Here is a 17,876-nt window from a genome sequence, read left to right on the forward strand (position 1 = left end):
GAGAGAGACACACACACACAGAGAGACACACACACACAGAGAGAGAGAGAGAGAGAGAGAGAGAGAGAGAGAGAGAGAGAGAGAGAGAGAGAGAGAGACACACACACACACAGAGAGAGACACACACACACACACACACACACACACACACACACACACACACACACACACACACACACACACACACACACACAGAGAGACACACACACAGAGAGAGACACACACACACACACAGAGAGAGAGAGAGAGAGATAGACACCACACACACAGAGAGACACACACACACAGAGAGACACACACACACACACACACACACACACTCACACACACACACACAGAGAGACACACACACACACACACAGAGAGAGAGACACACACACACACACACACACACACACACACACAGAGAGAGACACACACACACACACAGAGAGAGAGATACACACACACAGAGACACACACACACACACACACACACACACACACACACAGAGAGAGACACACACACACACAGAGACACACACAGAGAGAGAGACACACACACACAGAGAGAGACACACACACACACACACACACACACACACACACACACACACACACACACACACACACACACACACACAGAGAGAGAGAGAGACACACACACACACACACAGAGAGAGACACACACACACAGAGAGAGAGAGAGATACACACACACAGAGAGAGACACACACACACACACACACACACACAGAGAGAGACACACACACAGAGACACACACACACAGAGAGAGACACACACACACACACAGAGAGACACACACACACAGAGACACACGTACACAGAGACACAGACACACAGAGAGACACAGAGAGACACAGAGACACACGTACACAGAGACACACACACAGAGAGACATACACACACAGAGACACACACACAGAGAGACATACACACAGAGAGACATACACACAGAGAGACATACACACACACACACACACAGAGAGAGACACACACACACACAGAGAGAGACACACACACACACACACACACACATAGAGAGAGACACACACACAGAGAGAGAGACACACACACACACACAGAGAGACACACACACAGAGAGAGACACACACACAGAGACACACGCACACAGAGACACACACACACAGAGACACAAACAGACACACACAGAGAGACACAGACACACAGAGACACACAGACACACACAGACACACACAAAGACACACACACAGACACACACACACACAGAGACACACACACACACACACACACAGAGACACTCACAGACACACACACACAGAGACACACTCACACAGAGACACAAACAGACACACACAGAGAGACACAGACACACAGAGACACACAGACACACACATAGAGACACACAGACACACACAGAGACACACACAGACACACACACACACAGAGACACAGATAGTTAACAAAGAAGAGGCAGAGTTGATTTTGCAAAAAAATATAAATTATTTTTTTAATATATTCAAATTTTATTTTCATATTCGAATCCCATGCCCATCGAAGAATTTAAGACAGCCCTAGAGGTCACCCTCATTTTCAATGTAGTCGAGACTTTACAGACATTTCAATGCACACATTTCTACAATATGTAGAAAGACACATACACACAGACACACAGAAATAATGAAAATGATGAATTGAAAACGGGGGACCCTGATGTAAACAAGACGAAAGTCTTTCTCTGGTCTGCATCCCCTTAACAATTGTGTGTATTGAGCTGTACTGTACTGTACCCATTCTGCAATCTGTTAATAACATTTTCAATCAATCAATCAATCAACACACACACACATACACACAGAGACACACACAGACACACACAGAGAGACACACAGACACACACACACACATACAGAGACACACACAGACACGCGGCACCACTCTTGTAGAACAAGCGTGAAATGGGTCACTGCTTGGTTCAGTGCTAAAAATGGCATCACCTATCTCAGGAGTCAGGAATGACATGAAAAGAGGTTTTTATCTTCCATCTTTTAACCGTTTGAGTTGTGACTCAGACAGCTTTCAGTGCCGAGTGACGTCATCACTAGACTGTTCTAATCTGTGTGATCAGTACTCCATCATTACTCCATCAGTACTCCATCAGTACTCCATCATTACTCCATCAGTACTCCATCAGTACTCCATCAGTACTCCATCATTACTCCATCAATACTCCATCATCACTCCATCATTACTCCATCATTACACCATCAGTACTCCATCAGTACTCCATCAGTACTCCATCATCACTCCATCATTACTCCATCAGTACTCCATCATCACTCCATCATTACTCCATCATTACACCATCAGTACTCCATCAGTATGCCATCAGTACTCCATCAGTACTCCATCAGTACTCCATCAGTACGCCATCAGTACTCCATCAGTACTCCATCATTACTCCATCATCACTCCATCATTACTCCATCAGTACTCCATCAGTACTATCACCATCAGTACTATCACCATCAGTACGCCATCAGTACTCCATCAGTACTCCATCAGTAAGCCATCTGTACTCCATCAGTACTCCATCATTACTCCACCATTACTCCATCATTACTCCACCATTACTCCATCATTACTCCATCATCACTCCATCATTACGCCATCAGTACTCCATCATTACTCCATCATCACTCCATCAGTACTCCATCATTACTCCATCAGTACTCCATCATTATGCCATCAGTACTACATCAGTACTCCATCATTACTCCATCAGTACTACATCAGTACTCCATCATTACTCCATCATTACTCCACCATTACTCCATCATTACTCCATCATTACTCCATCATCACTCCGTCAGTACTCCATCATTACTCCATCATTACTCCACCATTACTCCATCATTACTCCATCATTACTCCATCATCACTCCATCAGTACTCCATCATTACTCCATCATTACTCCATCAGTACTCCATCATTACTCCATCAGTACTCCATCATTACTCCATCAGTACGCCATCATTACTCCAGCATTATTCCATCATCACTCCATCAGTACTCCATCAGTACTCCATCATTACGCCATCAGTACTCCATCAGTACTCCATCATTACGCCATCAGTACTCCATCATTACTCCATCATTACTCCATCAGTACTCCATCATTACTCCATCAGTACTCCATCATTACTCCATCAGTACTCCATCATTACGCCATCAGTACTCCATCATTACTCCATCAGTACTCCATCAGTAATCCAGCATTACTCCATCAGTACTCCATCATTACTCCATCATTACTCCATCATCACTCCATCATTACTCCATCATTACACCATCAGTACTCCATCAGTACTCCATCAGTACTCCATCATCACTCCATCATTACTCCATCAGTACTCCATCATCACTCCATCATTACTCCATCATCACTCCATCATTACTCCATCATTACACCATCAGTACTCCATCAGTACTCCATCATTACTCCATCAGTACTCCATCAGTACGCCATCAGTACTCCATCAGTACTCCATCATTACTCCATCAGTACTCCATCAGTACTCCATCATTACTCCATCAGTACTCTCACTATCAGTACTCCATCATTACTACATCAGTACTCCATCAGTACTCCACCAGTACTCTCACCATCAGTACTCCATCAGTACTCCATCAGTACTCCATCAGTACTCTCACCATCAGTACTCCATCAGTACTCCATTAGTACTCCATCATTACTCCATCATTACTCTCACCATCAGTACTCCATCAGTACTCCATCAGTACTCCATCAGTACTCCATCAGTACTCTCACCATCAGTACTCCATCATTACTCCATTAGTACTCCACCAGTACTCCATCAGTACTACATAATTACTCCATCAGTACTACATAATTACTCCAGCAGTACTCTCACCATCAGTACTCCATCATTACTCCACCAGTACTCCATCATCAGTACTCCATCAATACTCTATCAGTACTACAGCATTACTCCATCAGTACTCCATCAGTACTCCATCATTACTCCATCAGTACTCCATCATTACTCCATCAGTACTCCATCAGTACTCCATCAGTACTCCATCATTACTCTCACCATCAGTACTCCATCAGTACTCTCACTATCAGTACTCTCACCATCAGTACTCCATCAGTACTCTCACTATCAGTACTCTCACCATCAGTACAGGGTAGTAAGTACTCTCACCATCAGTACAGGGTAGTAAGTAGTAGTACTCTCACCATCAGTACTCGTACAGTACAACTCAATTGAAGGCCTTATAAGGCATTAAAAAGTCTTACATTCAATTTGCATAGGTGTTCATTTCTTTGGGGGGGGGGGGGGCAGCCCGGCTGTCGGGAGATGAAATAATATTAAATATATGAAATGTTTTTGTAGTCGTGTCTTAATTTCCATTCCGTACACATACTAGTTTTCTTTCAAATACAAGGGCACGATTGATTGGAATAACTATCAAAATAATGCAATACAATTTTAAGTTCATAATTGACCAAGATCAAACGTAGATAGAAAACATATTTCTTATCTATGTTCCATCAGTATTTCTGTCCCTTCCCTCTGTGATTTATACAGTTATTTTCATTGTCTTCAATATGTATAATAACATAATGTTTTTGTTTGTGTTTAATGTATTTTCTGAATCAAGTGGCGGCCTTGGTCACTGCTTTGGCACCGATCTATTAACATCATTGTATTTGTTCTTTGTACGTCTTTTAAATGTGCTAAATAAACTAAACCGTCTTCCCGTCAGAGCCGAGGACGACTACTCGGAGGAGGAGGATGACGACGACGACGACGACGAGGATGAGGAGGAGGAGGAGGAGTACGACGGGGAGATCCCTCAGCCGGAGCTGGAGCCCAGGAGCCGCAGGTGCCTGATCGGGGAGCCCGGCGTCAGCGTGATCCCCGAGGGCCCCACCAGCAGCGAGGAGGAGGAGGACGAGGAGGAGGACAGGCACAGGGAGGACAGCGACTCGGACGGCCCTGTGCTCTACAAGGACGAAGACTCCGAGGATGAGGACGAGCCCCCGATCAGTACGCTTCCCTTTTTCTTTTTTGCTAAAAGAGTTCCCGCTTCCGAGTAGGGCTGACCCTTATTAGTCGAATAGTCGACTAATCTATCGAAAGGAGCCGTAGTCGACTGCCAACCTCTTAGTCGAATGCAATTTTTTTTTTTTATTATTATGTTTTTTTTATGTTTTTTTTATCATTATTTCCAAAAGAAAAGAGGCCTAGAAGCGTGGCTAACGCTAATGGCACACATACCAGAGGCTAACTGCCTAAGAAAACAGGCACAGAGGCACTGAAAGAGGATTTCACCCATCTAATGAACACACTCGACTAGACAAATATCAAGATGTATCCATCAGTGGACCAATTGCATGCTTTCGCAGAGCAGACGCCTTCCGTCGACTCCTTCAGACATTACAGCCCAAATGGAATGATAAAAAAAAGAATAATTTTACTTATTTTTTTTTTACTATTTTACTACAAGTCGACTATACAAATCCTTAGTCGGGGACAGCCCTACTTCCGAGTTTAGATTCTCAAACGCACACTGGATTTGTATCGGTAGCATTGTTCTTAGTGGCGCCGTTGCATTTTACATTTACATTTAATCATTTAGCTGATGCTTTTATCCAAAGCGACTTACAAGTTCTGTACGACAAGTCAGCAGGAAGGAAGGGTACTCAACTCTATCAGCTGAGTAACCATGTTCATCAAAGTGTTCAGACTTGAGTGCTACAGTGTTGAGTGTATGTTAGTATATTAGGAAGAGTGCATGACAGTAGAGGACAGACAGTAAGACGGTTAGTATTTTTCTTCCTTTCAGATATTGGTCAGATATTGGTCCGTTGGTCTGAATAACATGTAGAGGGTTAGTGTGGATGTTGTTGATCTTAGTCCATTACAGTTCAGTATTTTCTTTCATGTGATTTTCACATTGTGTCATGTATGTTGTACTGGTTTGAATGTTGCGTCCTTGCTGTGTTACATTACATGTGCAAGTTGAACATTTCAGACCTTTATTTCAACTCGTAAGACACTGAGGTTACCCTCATTTACAGCGACGAGGTTTACAAGACATGACACAGTTTTATCAGCGATTTCATACATACAGGCACAATAGATAAGAATAAACAATAAAAAATCAGCTAAGACGGTTACAAGTCGACACACGGTGGTCGGAGATCATACTTTTAAATGCAGCAAGAGAAGGAAGAACCTTCAGCTTCAGAGTCAGCTGGAGGGTATTCCAGGTGTTGGAAGCATCAAAGGAAAAGGCAGTTCTTCCTAGTTCAGAGCAAACTGGAGGAACCCTAAGAACCAACCAGTCATTTGAACGTGTAGAATAGGTTCCAAGATTCCATTCCAACAGTGTTGTGATGTAAGAGGGAGGTTTAAGTTTAAGGGCTTTAGAAATAAACAAATACCAAGGATAGTTACGCCTCTCAACCAGAGAAGGACATCCAACCTTCCCATAAAAGACACAGCGGTGGGTATCTTATCTGTCACCAGTAATACATCTAAAGGCAGAATGATAGACTGCAGATGTGCAACTGAATCGAGAACCTCATCCTTCACTCTGTCATCTTTCTCTCCCATTACAGAAGCCGAGACCCTGACACTGGTAACGTCGAACCGTCCGACTACATGCCAGCTGGACCGGCTACCCTCCCCACTCCTCCAGACCATAGCACCGGACATCCTCCCATTCCTAACTGCAACCATCAACTCCTCACTCAACTCGGGGGTGGTCCCCACCTCCCTAAAACAAGCCAGAGTCACGCCCCTCATAAAAAAACCAACCCTGAACCCCACCGTCATAGCCAACTATCGTCCTGTCTCTCTTCTCTCCTTTCTTTCTAAAACACTTGAACGTGCTGTATCCAACCAACTTACTGCTTATCTCTTACAGAATGACCTCCTAGACCCCAATCAGTCTGGCTTCCGGACTGGCCACTCCACAGAAACGGCCCTCATTGCGGTCACAGAGGCACTTCACTTAGCAAAAGCGAAAGGCCTCTCCTCTGTCCTGATTCTCCTAGATCTATCTGCAGCCTTCGACACAGTCAACCATCAGATCCTCCTCGCGGCCCTCGCAGGAATGGGAGTGGCTGGATCTGCGCTGACATGGCTGACATCATACCTCAACGACCGCTCCTACCAAGTGTCATGGAGAGGGACTCTGTCGGCCACCCGCCCCCTCCGGACGGGTGTCCCCCAGGGCTCGGTCCTAGGACCCCTTCTCTTCTCCCTCTACACTAAATCACTGGGTGACATTATCACGTCTCATGGCTTCTCATATCATTGTTATGCCGATGATACTCAACTCTTCCCTCCCTCAGATATCCACGTCTCTGAGCGGATCTCGGCCTGTCTGTCCGACATCTCCGCCTGGATGACGACCAACCACCTCAAACTGAACCTAAGCAAAACAGAATTGCTCCACCTGCCGGCCAAATCCTCCCCCCTGACCGACCTCTCCATCACAGTCGAGAATGCAGCTGTGACCGCGTCCCCGACCGCCAAGAACCTTGGTGTTGTCCTCGACGACCAGTTGAACTTCTCTGCTCACATCGCAGCGACAACCAGAACCTGCAGATTCCTCCTGAGCAACGTCAGAAGGATACGCCCCTTCCTGACAAAAGAAGCCACCCAACTCCTCATCCAATCAACAGTCATCTCCCGCCTCGACTACTGCAACGCACTGCTAGCTGGCCTCCCGGCCACTGCCACCAAGCCTCTTCAACTCATTCAAAACGCAGCGGCCCGCCTGATATCAAACCTACCGAAGTCGGCCCATGTCACCCCACTTCTTAGGGACCTGCACTGGCTCCCCATTGCTGCACGTATCCGCTTCAAGGCCCTCGACCTAGCATACCGTGCAGCAAAGGGAACCGCTCCCGCCTACCTCCGGTCAATGGTCTCTAACTACACACCCTCAAGACCCCTACGCTCTGCATCTTCTGGCCGCCTCAGACCTACTCCTATCCAAGCTCCCGGAGGGTCATCAAAGAGAAGCCGCCTATTCTCAGTCCTTGCCCCACAATGGTGGAATGAACTACCCATCCCAGTTAGGACAGCCGAATCCCGTCCAATCTTTCGCCGTCGACTAAAGACTCACTTCTTCAACCATTATCTGAAATGATTAAAAAAAATAAATAAAAATAAAAAATCTAACCCTGACTAACCTTACTGTCATGCACTTGTCCTAATAAACTAACCTACACTGTAACACGCAACACTTGATGAACATTGTTACTCAGCTGATAGAGTTGTACCCTTCTTGCTGTCTTGTCGTACAGAACTTGTAAGTCGCTTTGGATAAAAGCGTCAGCTAAATGACTAAATGTAAATGTAAATGTAAATTTTGGAAAACCTCAAACACTCGTTGGGAATAATTTCCAGGCCTAGAAAAGTAATTTTTTCATAATCTGCTTTTCAAATATTCAAGTATTTTAACATCAAGCTGGTAGATCTATGTAGCTTTGAGGGAATTATGACCCAAATGACACATTCCCTTGTACGTACAAAGTGGTCGCTGTAGCCAACTAAAGCAAGAACAAGTTATTCACCCAAATACCAGTCATGGGATTTGTGTAATTGAATAGTCATGTAAAGGTCATAGAATGTGATTAATGCAGGACCATCTGCCACCCGGAGACAATACGCATAATATAATCTAGACGCTTTTAGCTGCTCTGCTCTTAGTGACGGCTCACAGGAAACGCACTTTGCATCTGTGACACTGTGTCCTCGTTCTTACACGACTTTTACATTTACATTTAGGCATTTCGACTTTTATCCAAAGCGACTTACAAGTTCTGTGCGACAGGTCGGCAGGAAGGAAGGGTACAACTATCAACTGAGTAACAATGTTCATCAAACAGTGTTGAAACATGGGGGCGCTGCAGTGTTGAGTGCATAGTAGTAGAGACATATTAGTACAGTAGGTAGTAATATAGGCAAGGGAGATTAATAAGTATGTACTTTTTATTTATTTATGTAACCTTTATTTAACCAGGAAGTCCCATTGAGATACAAGATCTATTTTGCAAGGGAGACCTGGCCAAGATGACAGCAATAACATTTGCAATATATCAGACAGCAATAAAATGTGCGATACATCACACAAGAACATAATAAAAGTGCATGTATACAATATACAATACATTACATGTAAACACAAAAACTACATGTCTACATAATAGTAAAAGTGTATGACAGTAAAATACAGGGTAATACAGTAATTTTACAGTTTTCTAGTTGGGACCCGACTACAGAAAGCAGCGACATTCTTCTTGTAGGAAGTTATGTAATACAGATTTAAATTCGCAGAGAGAGACCAGGGTATCTAAGTGGATATGGTCCTGTAGCCCATTCCATGCCCAAGGTGCGAAGCTTGAAAAAGCTGTTCTTCCTACGTAGTTCAGTGTGTATTCTTGTGTTTTTTTAAAGTAGCCATCTTGTGGACCTGGTATGGTAGCTGCTAGAGGCAAAGCTAATTAGATTGGAAAGATATAGGGGAAGCTTCCCTAGGATGGCCTTATATATAAAAACAAACATGTGTGTTTCAAGTGTGTGTGTGTATTTGTGTACTTACTTTGAGTATGTGTGTCTCTGCTTGGCTCTGTACCCAGGCGCCTTGGCCTGCAGGGTGAAGAGGAAGGACACCTTGGCTCTGAAGCTGAGCAGTCGTCCCTGCGCCCCAGAGAGGGACCGGTTCATCCAGGACAGGAGCACCAGGGACGACCACCCTCCGGGACAGACCGGCCTGACGTGGCAGAGCAGGGAACAGTGGGAGGCCATCCGCACACAGATCGGAACTGCACTGACGAGGCAATAATCATAATAATAATAATAATAGTTAATTTAAGGCTGAGACGATATGCCATTTCGAAGAATCGATAAATCGGGACCAAATTATCGATAAATATAGATATTTTTATTAGTATAAAAAATATATATTTTATTATTATTTAAACAGCAAATGTATGTTTATTTTGCAGCAATTCTTTGTTGTTGCCGCCATCTTTAGTGTTACAGATGTCCCCATTCAAAACTACCACAGTGATCCTTCTCATGTTACAGTCTGGTCTCTGGATGTGATGGAGGAGTGCACTGCATGTTGAATGCACAGTGCAGAGTTGCAATTCAACTGAATTTACATGAAATGGGGATATTTTAACTAAAACATGCCACAAGACCTAGTATTTTAGTATAGTATAAAGTATTTAAAAATATATATATTTAAATTAAATATATTTTTTTACATACCGGTATGCAAATATATCGATATGTGACGCCACTTTTCGATATCACGCAGTTATCGATAATTACCTTGAAGTGCTTAAAGTGCTTGATTTTTTACCCAAAAAAAGTCAATGTCTGGAATTCCTTGAAAACAGCCCATTTCTTGACAAGGTGCTTAAAAGTCCTTGAAATTCAAATCAACTATTCGCGTTGAATGTTTTGTTCATCCATGATCAAATTGTTCTGAATTAAGAAATCGTCTCGCGTGCTCCAACTGCTTTTCCTCATTCCTCAGTGTGATGCTCTAGCTCGCTCTAGCTGGCAAGCAGGCCAAGAAGATGCTTTTTAAAAAAACAGGATTTAAAGTGAATTGTATCCTTCGAGTGACATCCTTGAAAATGAAAAATAGTGCTTGGAAAAGTACTTACAAGTCCTTGAATTTCATTTAGCAATGTCTGTGGGAACCCTGCATTTATATAGCGCTTTTCTAGACACTCAAAGCGCTCCCCACAATGTAGGGTGGAAATGGCCTCCTTCACCGCCACTGTGTAGCACCCAACCTTGGGCTATGCAGGCTCAATGGCTGCCATACACTGGCACCCGGCACACATCACACTACACAATAGGTGGCCTTGATGTCAGAGACCTGATTGGGAATTTGGCCAGGAATGCAATGACTAACACATCATGATGCTCTATCTGTCTGTACATATAATCCGTTTTACATATCTGTAGATACTATATCTATATCTGTACATATCTGTAGATACTATATCTATATCTGTATATACTATATCTATATCTGTACATATCTGTAGATACTATATCTATATGTGTATATACTATATCTATATCTGTACATAATATATCCCTTACCCACTCTTACTAGTTACGCTCTGTTCATACATCTGATTAGCACTATACTCAGTAGTACTGATTTATATATTTTATATCCAGTTTACTGTTACATTTGCACTCTGGTTGGATGCCAAACTTATTTTTGTTGTACTGTACTTGTGCTGTATGATGACAATACATTTGAATCTAATGAAATCTAATCTAATAATGATTGCACTGGCACTGATGATTGTGGTTTCAGCTGAAAATAGCCATTGCTCATTGAAAGGAGCTATCAAAGGACAGCTTCTTAGATGGCCTAGATTTTTGTCAGAATGATGAGTGATGAAAGTGTATAAAAATAGTATTCTGCCCCCCCCCCCCCCCCCCCCTCTAGACGACTAAGCCAGAGGCCTTCTGCTGAGGAGTTGGAGCAAAGAAACATCCTTCAACGTAAGTGTCTGTTCTTCCTCATCCTTCTCTTCGACGTTAGTGTCTGTTCATCCTCATCCTTCTCTTCGACGTAAGTGTCTGTTCATCCTCACCCTTCTCTTCGACGTAAGTGTCTGTTCTTCCTCATCCTTCTCTTCAACGTTAGTGTCTGTTCTTCCTCATCCTTATCTTCAACGTTAGTGTCTGTTCTTCCTCACCTTTCTCTTCAACGTAAGTGTCTGTTCTTCCTCACCTTTCTCTTCGACGTAAGTGTCTGTTAATCCTCACCAACCTCCTCACTCCTTTCTTTAAAGAATAGTCTCTCCATCACATTTACATACATTTACATTACGTCTCACTCAAGTAAAATGTCCCTTTGAGAATTTTAGTAATCCAGAGCCTTTGATAAGATAAGATATTCCTTTATTGATCCCCTTGGGGAAATTCAGCATCATAGCATCATAGTGTCATAGCAGCATGGGGGAGGGGGAGGGGCGGTACACGTATGGGCAGGGTAATAGTAGAAAGACTTAAATATAGGCGATAAAATTTTATCTGAATATAGAAATATGAGAGAAATAAACAGTATAAACAATATAATTAATTCTAAATATAAAAATATGAGAAAGATAAACAGTGTAAACAATATAATTAACTCTGAATATAGAAATATGATCAGGATAAACAGTGTAAACAAAGGTGCAGATGACGGTCTGTATTCTATTATTTATTACTATTATTTATATGAATGAGGTCACATGTAGAATAGATTCTTACACCATTTCTTCACAACTTGATTAGAAGTGAGATAGACGTGAATTTAACAATTGAGGTAAGAACAAGTGCACCATTTCTGACGGTTTAAAACAGAACAAGTGGACCCTGACGGTTTGACGGTCTGATGTAGTATTTCCCCAGAACTTTGTGTGGCTTAGTATGGCCTGAAGTCTTATGTAGTACATGTCCAAATTTCATAAAGATCCGTTCAGAAATTAGTGATTAGGAGTGATTTTGGTAAACTGTGTACAAAAGAAAAGCTCTGTTTTCTCATAGACTTCAATTCATTCTGCGGTTTTTCTCTTCCTGTTTTCGCTCATAACTTTTCACCTAGATCCCTGATTCCTACATCTAGGCTACAACCCTGTCCAATAATTTTCGAGATCGCCAAACGATTGACGGAACTAGAGCCCCAAGAGTCGGGAGTAGTATTTGCGCAATACCGTGTACTTTGCGCAAGCCTCAAATATCGGCATGTAACGGATTTTGTCACCTGAAAGGGCTATCGACAGGAAACAAATGGGGCTTTAATTCGATATATATATATTGTATTACACACCTGAGCCACTAGTGGTCGCCAAAGTGCCGGTGGGCAAATCGTCCTCAAGAGGGCCCACATGTGGGCCCTTGCAAGGTACAAGTGCACCCTTTCTGACGGTTTGAAACAGAACAAGTGCACCCTTTCTGACGGTTTGAAACAGAACAAGTGCACCCTTTCTGACGGTTTAAAATGTGAATCTAAAGCAAAAGTCACCTTTTCTGCAGCCAAAGACAGTTCTTCATGTTGGGACCAAATTTATATTCGTTTTCTCCCCTTCTCTCTCTCTCTCTCTCTCTCTCTCTCTCTCTCTCTCTCTCTCTCTCTCTCTCTCTCTCTCTCTCGCTCTCGCTCTCGCTCTCGCTCTCGCTCTCTCTCTCTCACTCTCACTCTCACTCTCTCCAGCCAAGAATCCGGCTGACAGACAAGCTGAAGTCAGAGAGATCAAGCGGAGGCTGACTAGGAAGGTATGGACATCACACACACACACACACACACACACACACACACACACACACACACACACACACACACACACACACACACTTACAGACACACCTAATTTGAGCAGTTTGCATTTTGTACTTTAGTTTGTATATTGTATATTTTGTATAGTGTTTGGACTCTATTCTTTTAACTTTTTTACTGTATGAAGCACAATCCCAGGGGGCTCATACAGAACCAAGCATTTCACTGTAACGTACGTTTATACAAGACAAATAAAACAAAACTTTATCTACTTTTTCTCCTCCTTTTTCTATTTTTCTCCCATCCCAATTTAGCCGTGCCAATTCTCCCCTCCCCTGTCTTGAACGTTGCTTGCATGCCACAGGCCGGTCGTAGGGAGGATATAAGCCTTGCATCACGTGTCCCCTCCGATACATGTGTAGGCAGCCAGTCGCATCTTTTCACCTGCCAGCGCGGACTCTCATTTGGCGAGGAGTAACGTGTAGGAGACTCACACTGCCCCCACCATTTTCCTGTCTCTGCTGTGCAGGCGCCCCAACCGACCTGTAGGAGTCGCTGTCCACAACGTCCAGATTACCACCCATTGACTTCCCACCCGCTGACTCTGCCAATTGAGTTAGTATGACGGCCGGCCCAAGCCGGAGGCAACACCGACAGCCGGGTTCGAACCCGGTGTCTCTTGCGTTGGTGACGAGCGCAATGTCCGCTGCGCCACCCAGCCGCCCTAAATAAAACAAAACTTGAAACACACACACACACACACCACCCTACATGTAAATAATGTATTTGTCAACTGATTTGTCACCTTGTGCTTACTTTCTATCTACTGTAGCTGAGTCAAAGACCCACAGTTGCTGAGCTACAAGCGAGGAAGATCCTGACATTCCACGAGTACGTGGAGGTCACGAACGCCCACGACTATGATCGCAGAGCAGACAAGCCGTGGACCAAGCTGACTCCTGCAGATAAGGTACTCCGTCTCATTCTCGTCTCCAGAAGACCCACTGACGAGCCGGTTAACCCTTTCACTGCCACACTACAGACGGTTAGTTAAAGGGTTACCTTATGTAGTGTGGTAGTGAAAGGGTTAACCTTATGTAGTGTGGTAGTGAAAGGGTTAACCTTCTGTAGTATGGTAGTGAAAGGGTTAACTTTATGTAGTGTGGTAGTGAAAGGGTTTACCTGTAATGTGGGAGTGAAAGGGTTTCTGTAGTGTGGTAGTGAAAGGGTTAACCTTCTGTAGTGTGGTAGTCAAACGGTTAACCTTCTGTAGTGTGGTAGTGAAAGGGTTAACTGTCTAGTGTGTGAGTGAAATGGTGTATGTAGTGGTAGTGAAAGGGTTAACCGTCTGTAATGTGGTAGTGAAAGGGTTAACCGTCTGTAGTGTGGTAGTGAAAGGGTTAACCTGTAATGTGGGAGTGAAAGGGTTTCTGTAGTGTGGTAGTGAAAGGGTTAACCTTCTGTAGTGTGGTAGTCAAAGGGTAAACCTGTAGTGTGGTAGTGAATGGGTTAACTTATGTAGTGTGGTAGTGAAAGGGTTAACTTATGTAGTGTGGTAGTCAAAGGGTTAACCTTATGTAGTGTGGTAGTGAAAGGGTTAACTTATGTAGTGTGGTAGTGAAAGGGTTAAGCCCCTACTTAACTGACCCATCTCAAACCTTGCCCTCTTTTCTCGATCCTCCAATCACGATCGTTGTCTCCCTCGAGACAAACTAAGCAACAGTTGTGACTGGAGGATCAGGAAAAGAGGGCAGGGCTTGAGGTAGGTCAACTGACGTACGTCTCACTGTATTCCCATTTTTTTTCTAGGCTGCCATTCGGAAAGAGCTCAACGACTACAAGAGCTCTGAAATGGAGGTCCACGAGGACAGTCGGATCTACACAAGGTACATCTGCATTACTTCGAACTATACTCAGTTTATACCTACCTACTGCTTTCACTGTCTACAACTGCCCTACTCTGTAATCATAGTACTATATCTATATCTGTACATATCCCTTACCTACTCTTACTAGTTGCATTGCTGTCCAGTATGACTACCATAGTGTCTTTATACCTGTATCACTGTACATATTAACACTTTCCGTGCCAGCCATGCAGTGCCTTTGAACCCCGTTGCGTGCCAACGGTCTATTGAATGACAGAACGCTCACATTTGTGAACGCACAAACTATATCTTAAGTTATGGCTATGTGTCTAATATGACCGTCGCTTATCAATGACTTGTTTGCAGTCAACATTGTCGAAACGGATTGTTTTTTAATCGGTTCATTTCCGTTTTATACCATTTTGAAAAACGAATTTTTTTTTAAGTTTCAGAAGAAAATAAAGATTCTGCAAGAATCGTGCTTTACTGTAATACACTGGAATACACAAAACACGTTGTCATTTTTCAGCCTATTTATGAATCGTTTTCAAATAAACGCTAGATTATCGATAGTATATGTGTACTTATGCACGCTATAGAAGCTGGCTGAAAAATCGATTATCTTATTTCCTGATCGCACACACACACACACATACACACATACGGGACACGTTGATATATCTGTGAAAATAGCTCTGATTATCCCAATTCTGGTAAAATAGATTCCTTACCTCAGATCAGATGTTCTCCAAAAAGATTATTCCAATTCCTGATCGCCATTCCAAATATCGATTGCGTTTATTGATCCAACGCTGGGTACTGGAAACACGTATTCTCCGCTGTTCTGATAGTGGGCAATGACTGGGATCGTCTCCGGTTACATGTCTGACAAGTAAAATGTGGATTCCGGATTCTTTTTTTCCCATGCGTTTCATTCAGTCCATTCCAATGGGGTGCAATACCATCCGGAGAGACGATAGAGAGAGAGTTCCAGTGGTAACGTGAGGCTAGATTGATGAATTATGAATGGAAATCGCTAATAAAAACACATTGAGTGCCACGGACGCGTTTTGTCGTTAGTTCATGCCGACCTTTGAGTGCCCCCGACGCTATATAGCGTTTGTATGTTGTTGTTGTTTTTTTTATTGGCGATTTGAATTCATATTTCATCTGTTAGTCTACTATAAATAAACACGACGTTTATCTTCTGTTAACTTGGTTTATTTGATCAACTTGCAAACACCAATACAGAGCCATTAACGAACAGAGGACCTCATGCTCGTGGTCGACACAGACTAACTGCGCATGCGTTTCACAGCCTCCAGAGGGCAACCTAGATTACCGTATAGCCAGTAGTATACAGGCAAAGAGATTACATGTTAACAATCTCATTCTATCTTTTTAAAGAAATAAACAAAACAAAAATAACATTACCTTGCATGAATCAAAAAACAATCACACAGTGACTTAAAACAAAAATGTTTAAATTCCCTGAGTATTAAACATAAATTTGGGAAACATTTTTAGAAACAAATACATAAACAAAAATGTTTTCAATGTTCCATTTCAAACAAACACTTTAACCCAGATCCCATTGTCCTTCACCGAGTGCTTTTAAGAGCACAAGAGCCGAAGCTCCCTTTTTTGTGAGACAGTCAGCGAGCTGAGATTTTGTGTCTGACCAACGCACCTGCCTGATGCGCTTGTTCTGAATGAGCTCCTTAATGCTACTGATTTCCAACCTGAGTCTCTTTTCTGTGACTTGTTTCGTGGACTTGAGCGCATCGAACAGAGAGTGATTATCGGTCACACAGACTACAGGGAGTGTATTCAGTCCAGCATTTCCAGTAGTGAGCTCAGAAAATAGTGTGGCTAGAAAAATTGCATTGTCTACCCCATCTGACATGGCAAGGGTTTCGCCTGCAAGGGTACTGCGAACCACACGTCTGATTTTCTTTGAATGCCAACAGAGGGGGGAAAACTTCCCTCTTTCTCCCATAAGTGTTATAAAAGTACCTCCCTGTGTACCTCCGTCTGGGAGGTTTCCAAATGAAGCATCACTGAAAACTATCAAGTTCAGAGCATCACTGTTTCCCAGATGTTGAAATCTGAGTGTCACCTTTTCAGACTTTAGCTTACGGATTATTTTATTGGCATCATGAACAGACTGTACTGTTGACCCTTTTATATTAGAAGCCAAACAACATGAATCAAACATTACATCAGGTCTCGTCTGTTTAGCAACCCATAGGATCTGTCCTATTTTTGATCGTAGCTGCTCTCTCTCAATTTCGTTGAGGGGTTCATTTCTCTGTGTGGCCCGACTTGCTTGTATGGGAATAGGCTCCAGGTTCTCAATGTAACTTTGTTGATGTACCTGAACTTCACCTTTAACAGTTACAAAATCCATTCCTACATAGGAGAACTTTTCATGCTCCTCACGCCCAACCTTAAATGCAGATTGCAGTTGGGGAATCACATTGGATGAAAAGTTAGATGAGCCTGCCCAAAGAAAATCATCTACATGACATGCAAGCACCCCAGTGACCTTACATTGCTCATCCAACCAGTAAAAGACTGCCGGATCCACCTGTGAGACTCTACCACCAGTACTCAGCATGATCTCCTTCACGTTGTTGTACCAATATAGTGATGCATCTGCAAGACCATA

The 17,876-nt window shown here is 43.1% G+C and overlaps 1 protein-coding gene across 1 annotated transcript in view; it reads left to right on the plus strand.

Annotated features, from left to right (window-relative positions):
- LOC311226154 (phosphatase and actin regulator 4B-like) overlaps window positions 1-17,876 on the plus strand; it is a gene marked incomplete at its 5' end in the record, with an annotated part of 30,862 nt that overhangs the window by 7,672 nt on the left and 5,314 nt on the right. Inside the window, 6 exons of the mRNA XM_084311527.1 lie at window positions 4,779-5,062; window positions 9,673-9,871; window positions 11,520-11,575; window positions 13,275-13,336; window positions 14,170-14,307; window positions 15,147-15,223. Of these exons, the coding sequence (XP_084167653.1) occupies window positions 4,779-5,062; window positions 9,673-9,871; window positions 11,520-11,575; window positions 13,275-13,336; window positions 14,170-14,307; window positions 15,147-15,223 (816 nt within the window). The remainder of the gene's footprint in view (window positions 1-4,778; window positions 5,063-9,672; window positions 9,872-11,519; window positions 11,576-13,274; window positions 13,337-14,169; window positions 14,308-15,146; window positions 15,224-17,876) is intronic.

The sequence above is a fragment of the Notolepis coatsorum genome (genome assembly GCF_963971535.1).
Source record: "Notolepis coatsorum genome assembly, chromosome: 3".
Classification (NCBI taxonomy): Eukaryota; Metazoa; Chordata; class Actinopteri; order Aulopiformes; family Paralepididae; genus Notolepis; species Notolepis coatsorum.